Source organism: Rhinatrema bivittatum, chromosome 2 (assembly GCF_901001135.1).
Source record: "Rhinatrema bivittatum chromosome 2, aRhiBiv1.1, whole genome shotgun sequence".
Lineage (NCBI taxonomy): Eukaryota > Metazoa > Chordata > Amphibia > Gymnophiona > Rhinatrematidae > Rhinatrema > Rhinatrema bivittatum.
In genome coordinates, this window is record NC_042616.1 from 822995704 (window position 1) to 823009965 (window position 14262).

A 14262-nucleotide genomic window follows, 5' to 3' on the forward strand; every position below is an offset into this window, starting at 1 on the left:
CGCAGGGACCATATTACACCAATTTTACAACATCTCCACTGGTTACCAATATCATATCGTATCACATACAAAATTCACAACCTACTCTATAACTCTAACTCAGGATGGCTCTGTACACTGTTAAGAATCTATAAACCAACCAGGCAACTTCGTTCAATGGAAAACTGCATTCTTGAAGTCCCATCAGTAAAAATAGCAAGTTTAGCACTAACACGCAAGCAGGCCCAGTTTTTTGGAACTCCATTCCTGAAGAAATTCGACTAACAGCAAATACAAAAGAATTTTAAAAATCTCTAAAAACTTATCTTTTTACCAATGCTTACAAAATCAGTTCATCGACCATATACTTTTCTAGTACAAAGCAACTTTTGATAACATCTGCGGTTTCAAAGTAAACAGACATATTTTTGTAGGTATTGGCCAACGCCGTAATTGTGATGTATATTGTGAATTCGATTGATTGCTATGTTAATTATGTATGCTGTATTGTAAACCACCTAGACAGTCAGGTTCCTGCCCAATTCACAGCATATAAAACTTTTAAATAAAAAAATAAAATAAACAGACACAAACTGGATCTAGAGAAATTGAAGCATACTTAGGGACCTTCATTTTTATTTTAATTTTCCTGGGAATTTCAATGTTATAATGAAAAAATCAGTGGAAAAAACTGAAAACAAAGGTCCCTAAGCATACTGTAACAGACACACTCATAGTTATACACACTCCCATAAAGAGCAGCAGGCTCATTCACATAAGTGCAGATAGTGAAACACAGCAACAGATAAACACACTCAGAGCTGACTTACTATACCTCTTTGGATTCTATGTCCTCTTCAGTCTCAACAAGTTGGATCTGTTCTTCCTTGGCTAGTTCTCGCTCTACTTGTTCAATGATTTTTAGCTCGTCTTCTTCGGCAAGCTGGATCTCTTCTTCGGCAAGCTGGAGCTCCTCTTTCTCGGTAACTTTGATCTCTTCTTGCTTGGCAAGCTGGATCTCTTTGGGCTGGGCAAATTGGATCTCCTCCTTTTTACCTGGTTGTATTTTTATTTGATCCTCTGGTTGCATTTTTTCTTCCTCTAGTTGGATCTCTTCCAATTCTGATTGCACATATTCTTCCTCTTCTAGCTGGCTTTCCTCCTGCTCAACAGATTGATTTGATGATAAAAACATAATGAAATCCCTGCTCACAAGAGACAGAGGAATGAGCATGCAACCACTTAAGGCATGGATTTATCAAAATGCGGTAAGTATCGCATGCGATAGCAAGAGGGGTGCATTTTATGCTATACAGTTTACCACAATTTGTGCTAATTACCTATGTGAAGAGCTAAGTTAGCACAAATTGTGATAACATTTTCAAACTTTGTGATACATGCCAGACCTGTTGTATTTCCTGCATTCAACGGGGGGGGGGGGGGGGGGGGGGGACAGACCATTTTAAATGGATGGACAGACAGACTAGCCATGGTGTCCTCTCCCTAGATAGGTATTTGTATCCCTATGGTAGGCTCACCTAGTAACTCGAGGTGAGGTTTAGGTGTTAGTGTAGGGGGTTAGGGGCCACTTTGACATTCAACGTGAGACGTACGAACAGAACAGAGGTCTCTTGTGAAGATTTGATGGCCTTCGGAGTGAGGAAACTCACCCAAAGATGAGATTTGTGCAATGTTCTTTCCACCTAGGGTGAGTTTCCTCACTCCGAAGGCCATCAAATCTTCACAAGAGACCTCTGTTCTGTTCGTACATCTCATGTTGAATGTCAAAGTGGCCCCTAACCCCCTACACTGATACCTAAACCTCACCTCGAGTTACTAGGTGGGCCTACCATAGGGATACAAATACCTATCTAGGGAGAGGACACTATGGCTAGTCTCTCTCTCTCTCTCCCCACCCCCAACTAAAACAGGCCTTGTAGGAGACAATGTGATAAAACCTTACCACCCCATAACACAATCAGGCAAACACAGCCCACTCCTCCTCCTTTTCAAATTTGCATCACACCATACAATATGGTGCTATCGCATGCGTTAAAGATGTTTTCACATGCGATAAGCCCTTAATACATGCAAAAATGCCTTACCGCATTTTGATAAATGACCCCCTAGGTGAACTGAAGCAGAGGAAAACAAAAGAGAACAATGCAATTATGTAACTTGAGTCACCAGCCCAGGAAACCTAAAATACTGCTTACTGTGAAGGTGCTTAACTGACCATTGAATAGATGAGTAACAGATTCAGGTAGGGGATTTGCATATCACAGTTCCCTGAACTTCTGTAAGTAATTTTGTAGGAAATATCACTAAAAAATCAGAGGATCCAATCGAAATAACAGAACTCTGACTAGGAAAGGAATTTATGAGAGAAATGTACCAGAAAACAGTCCTAGAAAGCAAAGAAATTCTCACCCTGACTAACAAAGATATTCAGACATGTGGGTACCGAGATCCCAGACAACAGGGGGATGGCTAGGCAGGATAGAGAGGTGTGCACATAGTCCCTCTCTATGGTCTTACCTGGGTCTTGTCCTTTTGGTTGACAGTAGACCCATACATGGTCAGACAACAGAGAAAGCAAAAGTCAGGATGAGAGAAGGTGACTTATCCTGGCTGGCTAATAACATATGATGGCCATGAGCTTAGCAGAGCTAAAAGCCGAGACTGTAGAAGGCTAGAATCACTGAATGTTAAAACAACCATGAGCCTAATGGAGTTGTAAACCTAAGCCAGTGAAAACCTTTGTACCGAGGGAGGAGAACTGAAGGACAGCAGCAGGCCTGGAGGTGGAGTGGTTTCCCCCCCCCCCCCCAAGTGAGGGGACCCCAGTGGCAGATCTGCCACTGAGCAAGGGGACCTTAGTAGCAGTCTGGAAAGTGGAGTTGGGTCTCCCAAGAGGACAAGGCCCCCAGCAGCAGATCAGGAGGCAGAGTTGGATCCTCCAGGAGGACATGGACCCCATCAGCAAACCAGGAGATGGAGTCAGGTCCCCCAGGAGGGTGTGGAGCGCAGCTGCAGTTCAGAAGGCAGAATTGGGTCCCCCAGGAGGGCTTGAACCCCAGCAACAGACTGGGAGGTGGAGTTGGGTCCCCCAGGAGGCTGTGGACCCCAGCGTTAGGCACGGACCTTTCAGCAGAGTGGAAGGAAATGGTTTAGATAAAGCAGACCCCACCCCCCAGGCCAACACTGCCCACCAGCCCAATTGCATCCGCTCACATGGGTGAGATTTGGCATAAAAGGGGGAGGATAATAATAATAATACTTGAGTAAGTGGGAACACAAGAGTCCCCTTCTACTCTAGGGTAGTACTGTGAAGGCCAGCAACCCTAAATTGTCAAATATTAAATGTTCTTCCTACCTTGTAGAAATGTATATAGTTGTGTAGGTTGAGACTACTAACCATGAGTAGATAAGTGTACAGCCTGACATCCTATTAACAGTGTACATAGTCATGTAGAAATGTATATAGTTGTGTAGGTTGAGACAACTAACCATGAGTAGATAGGTGTGCTGCTTGACATCCTATTAACAGTGTACATAGTCATGTAGAAATGTATATAGTTGTGTAGGTTGAGACTACTAACCATGAGTAGATAAGTGTGCTGCTTGACATCCTATTAACAGTGTACATAGTCATGTAGAAATGTATATAGTTGTGTAGGTTGAGACTACTAACCATGAGTAGATAAGTGTGCTGCTTGACATCCTATTAACAGTGTACATAGTCATGTAGAAATGTATATAGTTGTGTAGGTTGAGACTACTAACCATGAGTAGATAAGTGTACAGCCTGACATCCTATTAACAGTGTACATAGTCATGTAGAAATGTATATAGTTGTGTAGGTTGAGACTACTAACCATGAGTAGATAAGTGTGCTGCTTGACATCCTATTAACAGTGTACATAGTCATGTAGAAATGTATATAGTTGTGTAGGTTGAGACTACTAACCATGAGTAGATAAGTGTACAGCCTGACATCCTATTAACAGTGTACATAGTCATGTAGAAATGTATATAGTTGTGTAGGTTGAGACTACTAACCATGAGTAGATAAGTGTACAGCCTGACATCCTATTAACAGTGTACATAGTCATGTAGACATATATATACTCTTATAGTCTAATAAACCTTTATATATTTGTACAGCCTTGTTCATCACCCCATTTGTATTCCTGGGGTGAAAGGAGGGAAATCTCACCCACTAACACCTTCTTCCCCAGCTGGAGGCACCAGGTGCCAAGAACGTGAAGACCTATGGAGTCTGTTTTAGGGGGGCTCCCGACAGTTCGGTCCTGGACCCAGGAAAGCCCCGCGAGGTAAGCAGTCAAGCGGGCATTACATACATTTTTTTGGAGGCACTGCTGGGATGAATTTGCTTAATTTTAATTTGTTTATACTGTGAACATGACTTGCAGATTGGGAAAAATGGATGCTAAGAAGTGAAGGGGTTAACTTGTCATGGACTATATTGGTGAATGGTGTCCCTGAGGACACCATTGAGCAGGCCCTAAACAAACTCCAGGTGTTGGGACAAGTAACGGTAAAGGGGGAGATTTTATGATGATGCACAGGGGAATGTGAAAGTTTTCTGTACTTGCTCTATGGATTTAGATCCTAACATATCACCCCTTACAGTTTTGCTGGAAGAAGAGGTATCTGTTCCCTTAGTCACTATGGGGAGTAACAAGTGAAGGAAAAACTCTGCAGGATGAGCAGGGATTCTATTCCAGGCAGGACAGCCAGCCTATTCCCCTGACACACTGAGTGGTACCATGGGGAAGGTGTTAGAGAAGTGCCTGCAGCCACATTATGATACCAGCCCATACAGAGGTTGAGAGTATTCTCAGGGGTTGAGACAAACCCACCAGGAGAGGAGGAATTTGACCACTGGATTTATGGTAGTACAGAAGACAAAGAGGATTGCTTTATCCACCCCAAAACTACCATGCAGAGGCCTGGTGAAAAGCTCTCTCAATATGCATCCTGTCTAGAGCGTGTCCCACTTAAAGCTGTGAGGAAGGAGGGGGGGGGGGGGGGGTGCTTATATTCAGATGTGACTGTGATGAAAAATGGATTAGCAGAAAAGACGAGGAGCCCTCCTCCCTTTGCTGTTGTGAAGAGGGGGATGAAAGAAGAGGAAGACTGAGAGGATATGAGGAGCTCTCTAAGTCACCCTAACAGAGAGAGGGACCCACCTCAAATTGGAAGAGATAATAGTACCAGAGGTTAGAGATGTGAATCGTGTGATCGATCGTCTTAACGATTGATTTCGGCTGGGGGAGGGAATCGGATCGTCGCGGTTTTGTTTTTTTAAATATCGTGTAAATCGTAAATCGGGGGAGGGTGGGAAAACCGGCACACTAAAACATCCCTAAAACCCACCCCGACCCTTTAAAATAAATCCCCCACCCTCCCGAACCCCCCCAAAATGCCTTAAATTACCTGGGGTCCAGAGGGGGGGTCCCGGTGTGATCTTTTACTCTTGGGCCTCCGGTGCATTGTAGAAATGGCGCCGGCACTACCTTTGCCCTGTCATATGACAGGGCAAAGGTAGCGCCGGCGCCATTTTGTTTTTTGTCCCCCGACTTCAGGAGAGTAGGAGATCGCTCCCGGACCCCCGCTGGACCCCCAGGGACTTTTGGCCAGCTTGGGGGGGCCTCCTGACCCCCACAAGACTTGCCAAAAGTCCAGCGGGGGTCCGGGAGCGACCTCCTGCACTCGAATCGTTTTGCCGTACAAAATGGCGCCGGCCATACGGGTCAGGAGGCCCCCCCCAAGCTGGCCAAAAGTCCCTGGGGTCCAGCGGGGGTCCGGGAGCGATCTCCTACGCTCCTGACGTCGGGGGACAAAAAACAAAATGGCGCCGGCGCTACCTTTGCCCTGTCATATGACAGGGCAAAGGTAGCGCCGGCGCCATTTCTACAACGCACCGGAGGCCCGAGAGTAAAGGATCACACCGGGACCCCCCCCCACTGGACCCCAGGTAATTTAAGGCATTTGGGGGGGGGGGTTCGGGAGGGTGGGGGGTTTATTTTAAGGGTCGGGGTGGGTTTTAGGGGATGTTTTAGTGTGCCGGTTTTCCCGCCCTCCCCCTTCCCCTCCCCCTTCCCCGATTTACGATTTTTGACGATAAATCGGGGGAATTCCTATTAAATATCGCCTCTAACGATTTTTGACGATTTAAAATATATCGGACGATATTTTAAATCGTCAAAAAACGATTCACATCCCTACCAGAGGTTAAGACCCTCCAGGTTCATCCAAATACCCCTGCTATGGTTCAGAATCCATGGGAACAAAAGAGTGGGAGAGGGCACCAAGAACCCACCTCAACCCCAGAGGAGTACCAGTTTAGAATCCATGAGCTGGAGTCAAGGTGGAGGCCCTTCGGACCAGACTCAAATCTCCTATTAGGGTTGCTCCCCCCCAGAGAAACTAGAGGGGGGAAGAACTGCCCAGACAATCCAGAAACAATGGATTCGCATCAGGAAGAAACACTAAGCATTCTGGTGTGTGTCACAGGTGTGGGAAGCCAGGGCACTATAAGAGAGAATATAGGTTCCCCCTGGCCACATGGGGAGGAGTGAGGATCTCCCAAAATCAGAGGAGCTATGGAGGATCCAGAGAAGGAGATGACCTGGGAGTTCTCAGCCACCCCAGAACCCATCCAATTGGGCAGGAGATCCTATGCCAGATGGGTTAGTGGGGCCCAAAACAACTGTTCCAATCTGAATTGAAGGTGTGGCCACCCAGGCCTTATTGGATTGTGGATCCCAAGTCTTCCTTGTACACCAGAGCTTCTATGATGCCAGGTTGTCACACATCCCACTCCAACCATTGAAGAGATTGTAGCTGAAGGGCATACATAACCATTTGTTTATTTATGTATTTGAGGTTTTTATATACCGGCATTCATGAAATGATCACATCATGCTGGTTTACAAATAAACAGGGGTGCAATAAATACATAAAAAAACAGAAATAAAGTGTCGAAGAAAGCAGTTACAATTAACAAGGACTATTGAACTGGGATCAGAGGAAATAAAGATAGTTTAGCAGAGACTAAATTATATACAAGGAGAAGAGGTACAGCTGCTGTGTTGGATATGTTGATGGCGAGGCGCATTAAGTTAAGTTCGGGAAAGTTTGCATAAACAGCCAAGTCTTGAGTCTTTTTCTAAAGGTTAGGAGGCAAGGCTCCTGTCTGAGATCGGGAGGGATGGAGTTCCATAACAGTGGGCCAGCTGTGGAGAGGGCTCGATCTCTTAAGGTACTGTGACTAGTGGTTTTAGTAGGAGGTACATGGAGGGATCCTCTGTATGCGTCTCTGGTAGGTCTTGTGGAGTTGTGTAAGCGGAGAGGAAATTGTAGGTGAATTGTGGTGTGTTGATGGATGATTTTGTATATCAAGGAGATGGATTTGTAGATGATTCTGAAGTGAATTGGTAACCAATGAAGGTCTTTTAGAATTGGGGAAATATGGTCTCTTTTCCTGGTGTTTGTTAGTAAACGGGCTGCTGTGTTTTGTACCATTTGGAGCGGTTTGGTGTAGGAGGAAGGGAGACCTAGTAGGATAGCGTTAGGGAATCTAACTTTGAGAAAATAATTGCTTGGAGGATCGTTGTCCCTATGAGGGAAATATAGTGGTGACAGTGGAGTTTCCCCAACACCTTACTGGGAGAGCCCAGCAGCTAGAAGCTTTGATGCTGGTGTGTCCAGATTCCCCGTTTGGAACCCACATCCCAATACTATTAGGTACATATCCGCACAAGTTTGGCCAATTGGCACAGGCAGCTAGGACTGCCATCCCTACCCATGGGGACAGCACAGAAATGAGGTGCTGGATTTAATGGGGAGATATGGCAAAGGAGCACAACCCCTATTGAAATACCCCCAGGGAGTGTGAAGGACTTAAATAACCGCTTGAAGGCCAATGCCACCTTTTCACACAGCAGAGGACCGATTGCGTGCAGAGTTACCGGTACAGAACGGTGTACTAATTCTAGATGGGGGATGGACAGAGAAAGTGTTTGTTAGGCTGAAGAATGAGTCTAACCACTCTGTCCAGTTACCCCTAGAGATCAGAATGGCCACAGTGAGCCACGTGGAGGCTGTGCAGAGAGTGAAACGTAAAGGGAGGTGTACCTAGACTATTAACCCAAGTGCTTTCCGGTTCGGGGACGCTCCAATTCCCCCATTTTGGAAGGCCAGACTACAGCAAAAATTAGCACAATGTGCTAGCGTGTTCTCATGGTCTGAGTGGGATGTGGGATGTGCAAAGAGTGTAGAGCACTACATACATGCTTGCCTGGAGGGCTTAGGGGCAGTTTTATATCAGCCACATCCAGAAGGACTAAAACCTGTGGCCTATGCAAGCCGCAGTCTGAGTAAAACTGAGAGAAACTACCCTGCTCATAAACTGGAGTTCTTAGCCTTTAAGTGGGCGGTTGTGGACAAGTTCAAAGATTGCCTATGTTTTATCAACTGCAAAATTGGATGCAACTGGGCACCAGTGCTTGGCAGCATTATCTCTTTACAAATTCAGTATGCAGTACCGACCTGGAAGTGCAAACAGGGACACGGCTGCACTATCCCAGCAGCCCCAGAGGAGTGACACTACCCAGGAGGACTGGTACAGTTTGGCAGAGACTGGAGTGGCAGCAGTGTGGAACCAGGCAGGGAATGGGAGTGGAGGTGACACTGAGAACCTATGTCGTGCTGCAGACAGCTTGGGGATCTCTCCTAACAGCATTTCCCCTGTCTACTGTGATGTTGTGTCTTAGGTCTCCACTAATATGGCAAGATTGACTTTCCAGGACATTCAACAAGCACAACAGACTGATCCCTTAATTGGTGATGTGCTCAGGGTGAAGGAGAGAAATCTGGGGGCACAAGCAGTCCAGCAGAGCCACCCAGACACTCGGTTGCTAATCAGAGAGGGGGATCGTCTATTTGTGCAGAACAAGTTACTGTGCAGAGAAAGGAAAGATACCAATTTGGGACGTCCTGAACAAAATTCCCAAGAACTCTGCTTCAATCTCTCCATGATGACATGGGGCATATGGGGGCAGAGAGGGTCCTACAACTGGTGAAGGACAGATTCCATTGGCGTAAACAAGCACAAGACATTGAAAAACATTGTAGACAATGTACTAGTCGTATAAAAAGAAAGACCCTACTGCACAGAGCAGCAGAGAAGTTAAACATTACTAGTCATAAGAACATAAGGGAATAGCCACTGCTATTAATTGCATCAGTAGCATGGGATCTTCTTAGTGTTTGGGTACTTGCCAGGTTCTTGTGGACTGGTTTGGCCTCTGTTGGAAACAGGATGCTGGGCTTGATGGACCCTTGGTCTGACTCAGCATGGCAATTTCTTATATTCTTATGTATTATGGGAGAAATTCTCTGTGAACTATGGACTCCCAGCCTGGATACACTCTGACCAGGTGAGGGATTTTGAAAGCAGCCTCATTAAAGAGATATTGCATGTGGCTGGAGTTAGGAAGTCACACATCTCTCCCTATCATCCTTAGGGAGACCCCCAGCCTGAGAAACTTAACAGGACACTTCTAAACATTTGGGGACATTGAAGGCAGCTCAAAAGAGGAACTTGAGCCAGTATGTGAGCTATTTGGTGCATGCTTAAAACTGCACATATAATGATGCATCAGAGTTTTCACCCTATTTTCTGATGTTTGGGTGAGAGGCCCAGTTGCAAATTAATCTGTGTTTTGGGGTTTCATTAGATGGGTCATTGCCTCAGAATTTTCAAAGCTATGTGAAGAGGCTAAAAGAACAGTTGGGGGCAGCCTATTGTTATGGTTTTGAGGTATTTGAGTGGATTCTTGGGTACTGCGGAGATGGCCACTCCCACGGGAAGGAGCCCCGTGAGGAACCGCAGTACTAGGCTAGACTCGCGACATGCAAACACAGAAGCTTTGTCTTTATTATACAGCTAGATGATACCACCTGTGGTGGCAGTAATGAGGTGATCCAGTAGAAGCAGTCCAGGGACCCTCGGCAGAGGAGACCCGTCTCACTATAGTAGATGATAGCAGCACATGGTGGTATAGGGAGATCCGGATGCAGGTTCCCAGTGCTGAACTGTAGATGAGACAGACTGACAGAGGTTAGATTACTTACTAAATTGCTAGCTGTATAGATGGAGATCCCAGCAGGCAGAAGTAGTTGTATAGCGGGCATTACGGCAGGGAGAGCAGGTCCTCGAGGAGCGAGTACCTGATCCCAGATAGGCACCTGAAAGAAAGCAAAGGGCCCCCGAGGAGCAAGTACCCAGGTTAGTGAAGAATTACCCCGAAGGGCAGAGAGAGCTTCCAGCGGCAGCACGGAAGCGGCAGAGTAGCTCAGACCGGAGGCAAATCCAATCCTTGCTAACTCAAGTTGTTAGCAAACGAAGGGCAGGCTAAATACCCGGATGGCGTGACATCACCTGAGGGGGACGCCCCCGAGGTTCCAACCATGACGTGGATAAAGATGTTGGTGGCATGCGCGCGCGCGCGCCCTAGGAGGTCCTCAGGAGAAACATGGTGGATAGCCTTGCCATAGCCGTTCTGGAGACGCCGGAGAGAGCAGCATGCAGACCCGGCGGTAGCCATCTTCCCAAGGCTAGCGAGGAGAGCAGAGAGAAAGGTGAGGCACAGAGGTCAAAGCCATCTATGACCGACGGACGCAACACCTATAGGTTGGCTGTGGAGTCTGCCTACAAACTGAGGCAGAGAAACAAGCACCAGTACGACCAGAAAATGAGGCAGATTGACTTGATGGCAGGGGACATAAAATTGATAATAGGTGGAGGTCTATCCCCTATGTCATTGAGGAAAAACTGAACAACCTGTCTGTTTACTGGGTAAGGTAAGAGCAGGGTGAAGGACCCATAAAAACAGTACACAGAAACCATCTCCTGCCTATTGGACAGCTGGCATTTCCCCTAGAAGAGTCTCAAGAAGAAGGGGAACAGTAAGAGCTGAGACCCAACCTCATTTGGAATTTGACAGGAATCCCCATCAGGAACAGGTAGGGACCCATGAGTATCCCTGGAAGACAGACATAGTAGATATGAAAGTGAGGATTCAGAAGGAGAATCAGGTGGGGGACACATGAGTTTCACCTGGGAGCCACATTGGAGAGACTGTCACCTAATCAACAGGCACAAGGTGGGGACTTAGTAAGACAGTTCCCGGGAAAGGAAACCCAGGACAGGGAGATCCCAGACGCCTTCCAGAGTAATGATAGGATTGAGGGTGGTACAAATGGCGAGAGAGGGATGGACAACCTGGAACAAGAGAGTTCCCACAGATGAGATTCACCCCCAGAGAGAATCAGAAATTACAGAGGCTGAGGAATTGGTTCCACTGCCACCCCGAGAGCCCAGAAGGACAGGTAGGACTGTGAAGCCCACAATAAGGTTCACTTATGATAGTCCTGGAAACTGGGTGAATGTCCCCCTGACAGCAGCACACAAACAGGTGACTGCCTATTACCCAAAAGTAATGAAGGAATGCCTTGAGACTTTGGTCTGAAGGGGAGGTACATGCAAGAGATTGGTGTCTTGTTGATGACAACAAGAAATGTAAGTGGGGAAGAGTGAAACCCTCGTTCACAAGAAATGCAGGTTTGAGCATGCAACCATTTAAGTGAACTGCAGCAGAGAAAAAAAGAGAACAATGCACTTATATAACTTGAGCCACCAGCCCAGGAAACCGAAAATACCCCTTTCTGTGAAGGTGCTTGACTGACTATTGAATAGATAAGTCATAGATTCAGGTAGGGGATTTGCATATCACAGCCCCCTGAACTTCTGCTGAGAAATCAGGAGGCAAAGTCTGGTCCCCCAGGAGGGCGTGGATCCCAGCATAGTCACAGAACATTTAGTGGAGTGGAAGGAGACAGTTTAGATAGAGAAGACCCCAACTCCCAGGCCAACACTGCCCATCAACACAATTGCATCTGTTCATATGGGTGAGACTTGGGATAAAAGGGGGATGATAATAATAATGCTTGAGTAAACGGGAACGCAAGAGGTCCCTTCTACTCTACAGGGTGGTATACTGTGGTGGCCAACAACCCCAAATTGCCAAATATTAAATGTTCTTGCTACCTTGTAGAAATGTATATAGTTGTGTAGCCTGAGACTACTAACCATGAGTAGATAAGTGTGATGCTTGACATCCTATTAGCCATGTACATAGTCATGTAGAAATGTATATAGTTGTGTGGCCTGAGACTACTAACCACAAGTAGATAAGTGTGATGCTTGACATCCTATTAGCCATGTACATAGTCAAGTAGAAATGTATATAGTTGTGTGGCCTGAGACTACTAACCACAAGTAGATAAGTGTGATGCTTGACATCCCATTAGCCATGTACATATGGTAGTCATGTAGAAATGTATATAGTTGTGTGGCCTGAGACTACTAACCACAAGTAGATACGTGTGCTGCTTGACATCCTATTAGCCATGTACATAGTCATGTAGAAATGTATATAGTTGTGTGGCCTGAGACTACTAACCACAAGTAGATATGTGTGCTGCTTGACATCCTATTAGCCATGTACATAGTCATGTAGAAATGTATATAGTTGTGTGGCCTGAGACTACTAACCACGAGTAGATAAGTGTGCTGCTTGACATCCTATTAGCCATGTACATAGTCATGTAGAAATGTATATAGTTGTGTGGCCTGAGACTACTAACCACAAGTAGATACGTGTGCTGCTTGACATCCTATTAGCCATGTACATAGTCATGTAGAAATGTATATAGTTGTGTGGCCTGAGACTACTAACCACGAGTAGATATGTGTGCTGCTTGACATCCTATTAGCCATGTACATAGTCATGTAGAAATGTATATAGTTGTGTGGCCTGAGACTACTAACCACGAGTAGATAAGTGTGCTGCTTGACATCCTATTAGCCATGTACATAGTCATGTAGAAATGTATATAGTTGTGTGGCCTGAGACTACTAACCACGAGTAGATAAGTGTGCTGCTTGACATCCTATTAGCCATGTACATAGTCATGTAGAAATGTATATAGTTGTGTGGCCTGAGACTACTAACCACGAGTAGATAAGTGTGATGCTTGACATCCTATTAGCCATGTACATAGTCATGTAGAAATGTATATAGTTGTGTGGCCTGAGACTAACCATAAGTAGATACGTGTGATGCTTGACATCCTATTAGCCATGTACATAGTCATGTAGAAATGTATATAGTTGTGTGGCCTGAGACTACTAACCACGAGTAGATACGTGTGATGCTTGACATCCTATTAGCCATGTACATAGTCATGTAGAAATGTATGTAGTTGTGTGGCCTGAGACTACTAACCACGAGTAGATAAGTGTGATGCTTGACATCCTATTAGCCATGTACATAGTCATGTAGAAATGTATGTAGTTGTGTGGCCTGAGACTACTAACCACGAGTAGATAAGTGTGATGCTTGACATCCTATTAGCCATGTACATAGTCATGTAGAAATGTATATAGTTGTGTGGCCTGAGACTACTAACCACGAGTAGATAAGTGTGATGCTTGACATCCTATTAGCCATGTACATAGTCATGTAGAAATGTATGTAGTTGTGTGGCCTGAGACTACTAACCATGAGTAGATAAGTGTGATGCTTGACATCCTATTAGCCATGTACATAGTCATGTAGAAATGTATATAGTTGTGTGGCCTGAGACTACTAACCACGAGTAGATAAGTGTGATGCTTGACATCCTATTAGCCATGTACATAGTCATGTAGAAATGTATATAGTTGTGTGGCCTGAGACTACTAACCACGAGTAGATAAGTGTGATGCTTGACATCCCATTAGCCATGTACATAGTCATGTAGAAATGTATATAGTTGTGTGGCCTGAGACTACTAACCACAAGTAGATATGTGTGCTGCTTGACATCCTATTAGCCATGTACATAGTCATGTAGAAATGTATATAGTTGTGTGGCCTGAGACTACTAACCACGAGTAGATAAGTGTGCTGCTTGACATCCTATTAGCCATGTACATAGTCATGTAGAAATGTATATAGTTGTGTGGCCTGAGACTACTAACCACAAGTAGATACGTGTGCTGCTTGACATCCTATTAGCCATGTACATAGTCATGTAGAAATGTATATAGTTGTGTGGCCTGAGACTACTAACCACAAGTAGATACGTGTGCTGCTTGACATCCTATTAGCCATGTACATAGTCATGTAGAAATGTATATAGTTGT

At 45.4% G+C, this 14262-nt stretch overlaps 1 protein-coding gene across 1 annotated transcript in view; it reads right to left on the minus strand.

Moving 5' to 3' along the window:
• WDR97 (WD repeat domain 97) overlaps positions 1 to 14262 on the minus strand; it is a 378285-nt gene that overhangs the window by 162171 nt on the left and 201852 nt on the right. Inside the window, exon 16 of the mRNA XM_029587226.1 lies at positions 815 to 1141. Coding sequence (XP_029443086.1) covers positions 815 to 1141 — 327 coding nt within the window. The remainder of the gene's footprint in view (positions 1 to 814; positions 1142 to 14262) is intronic.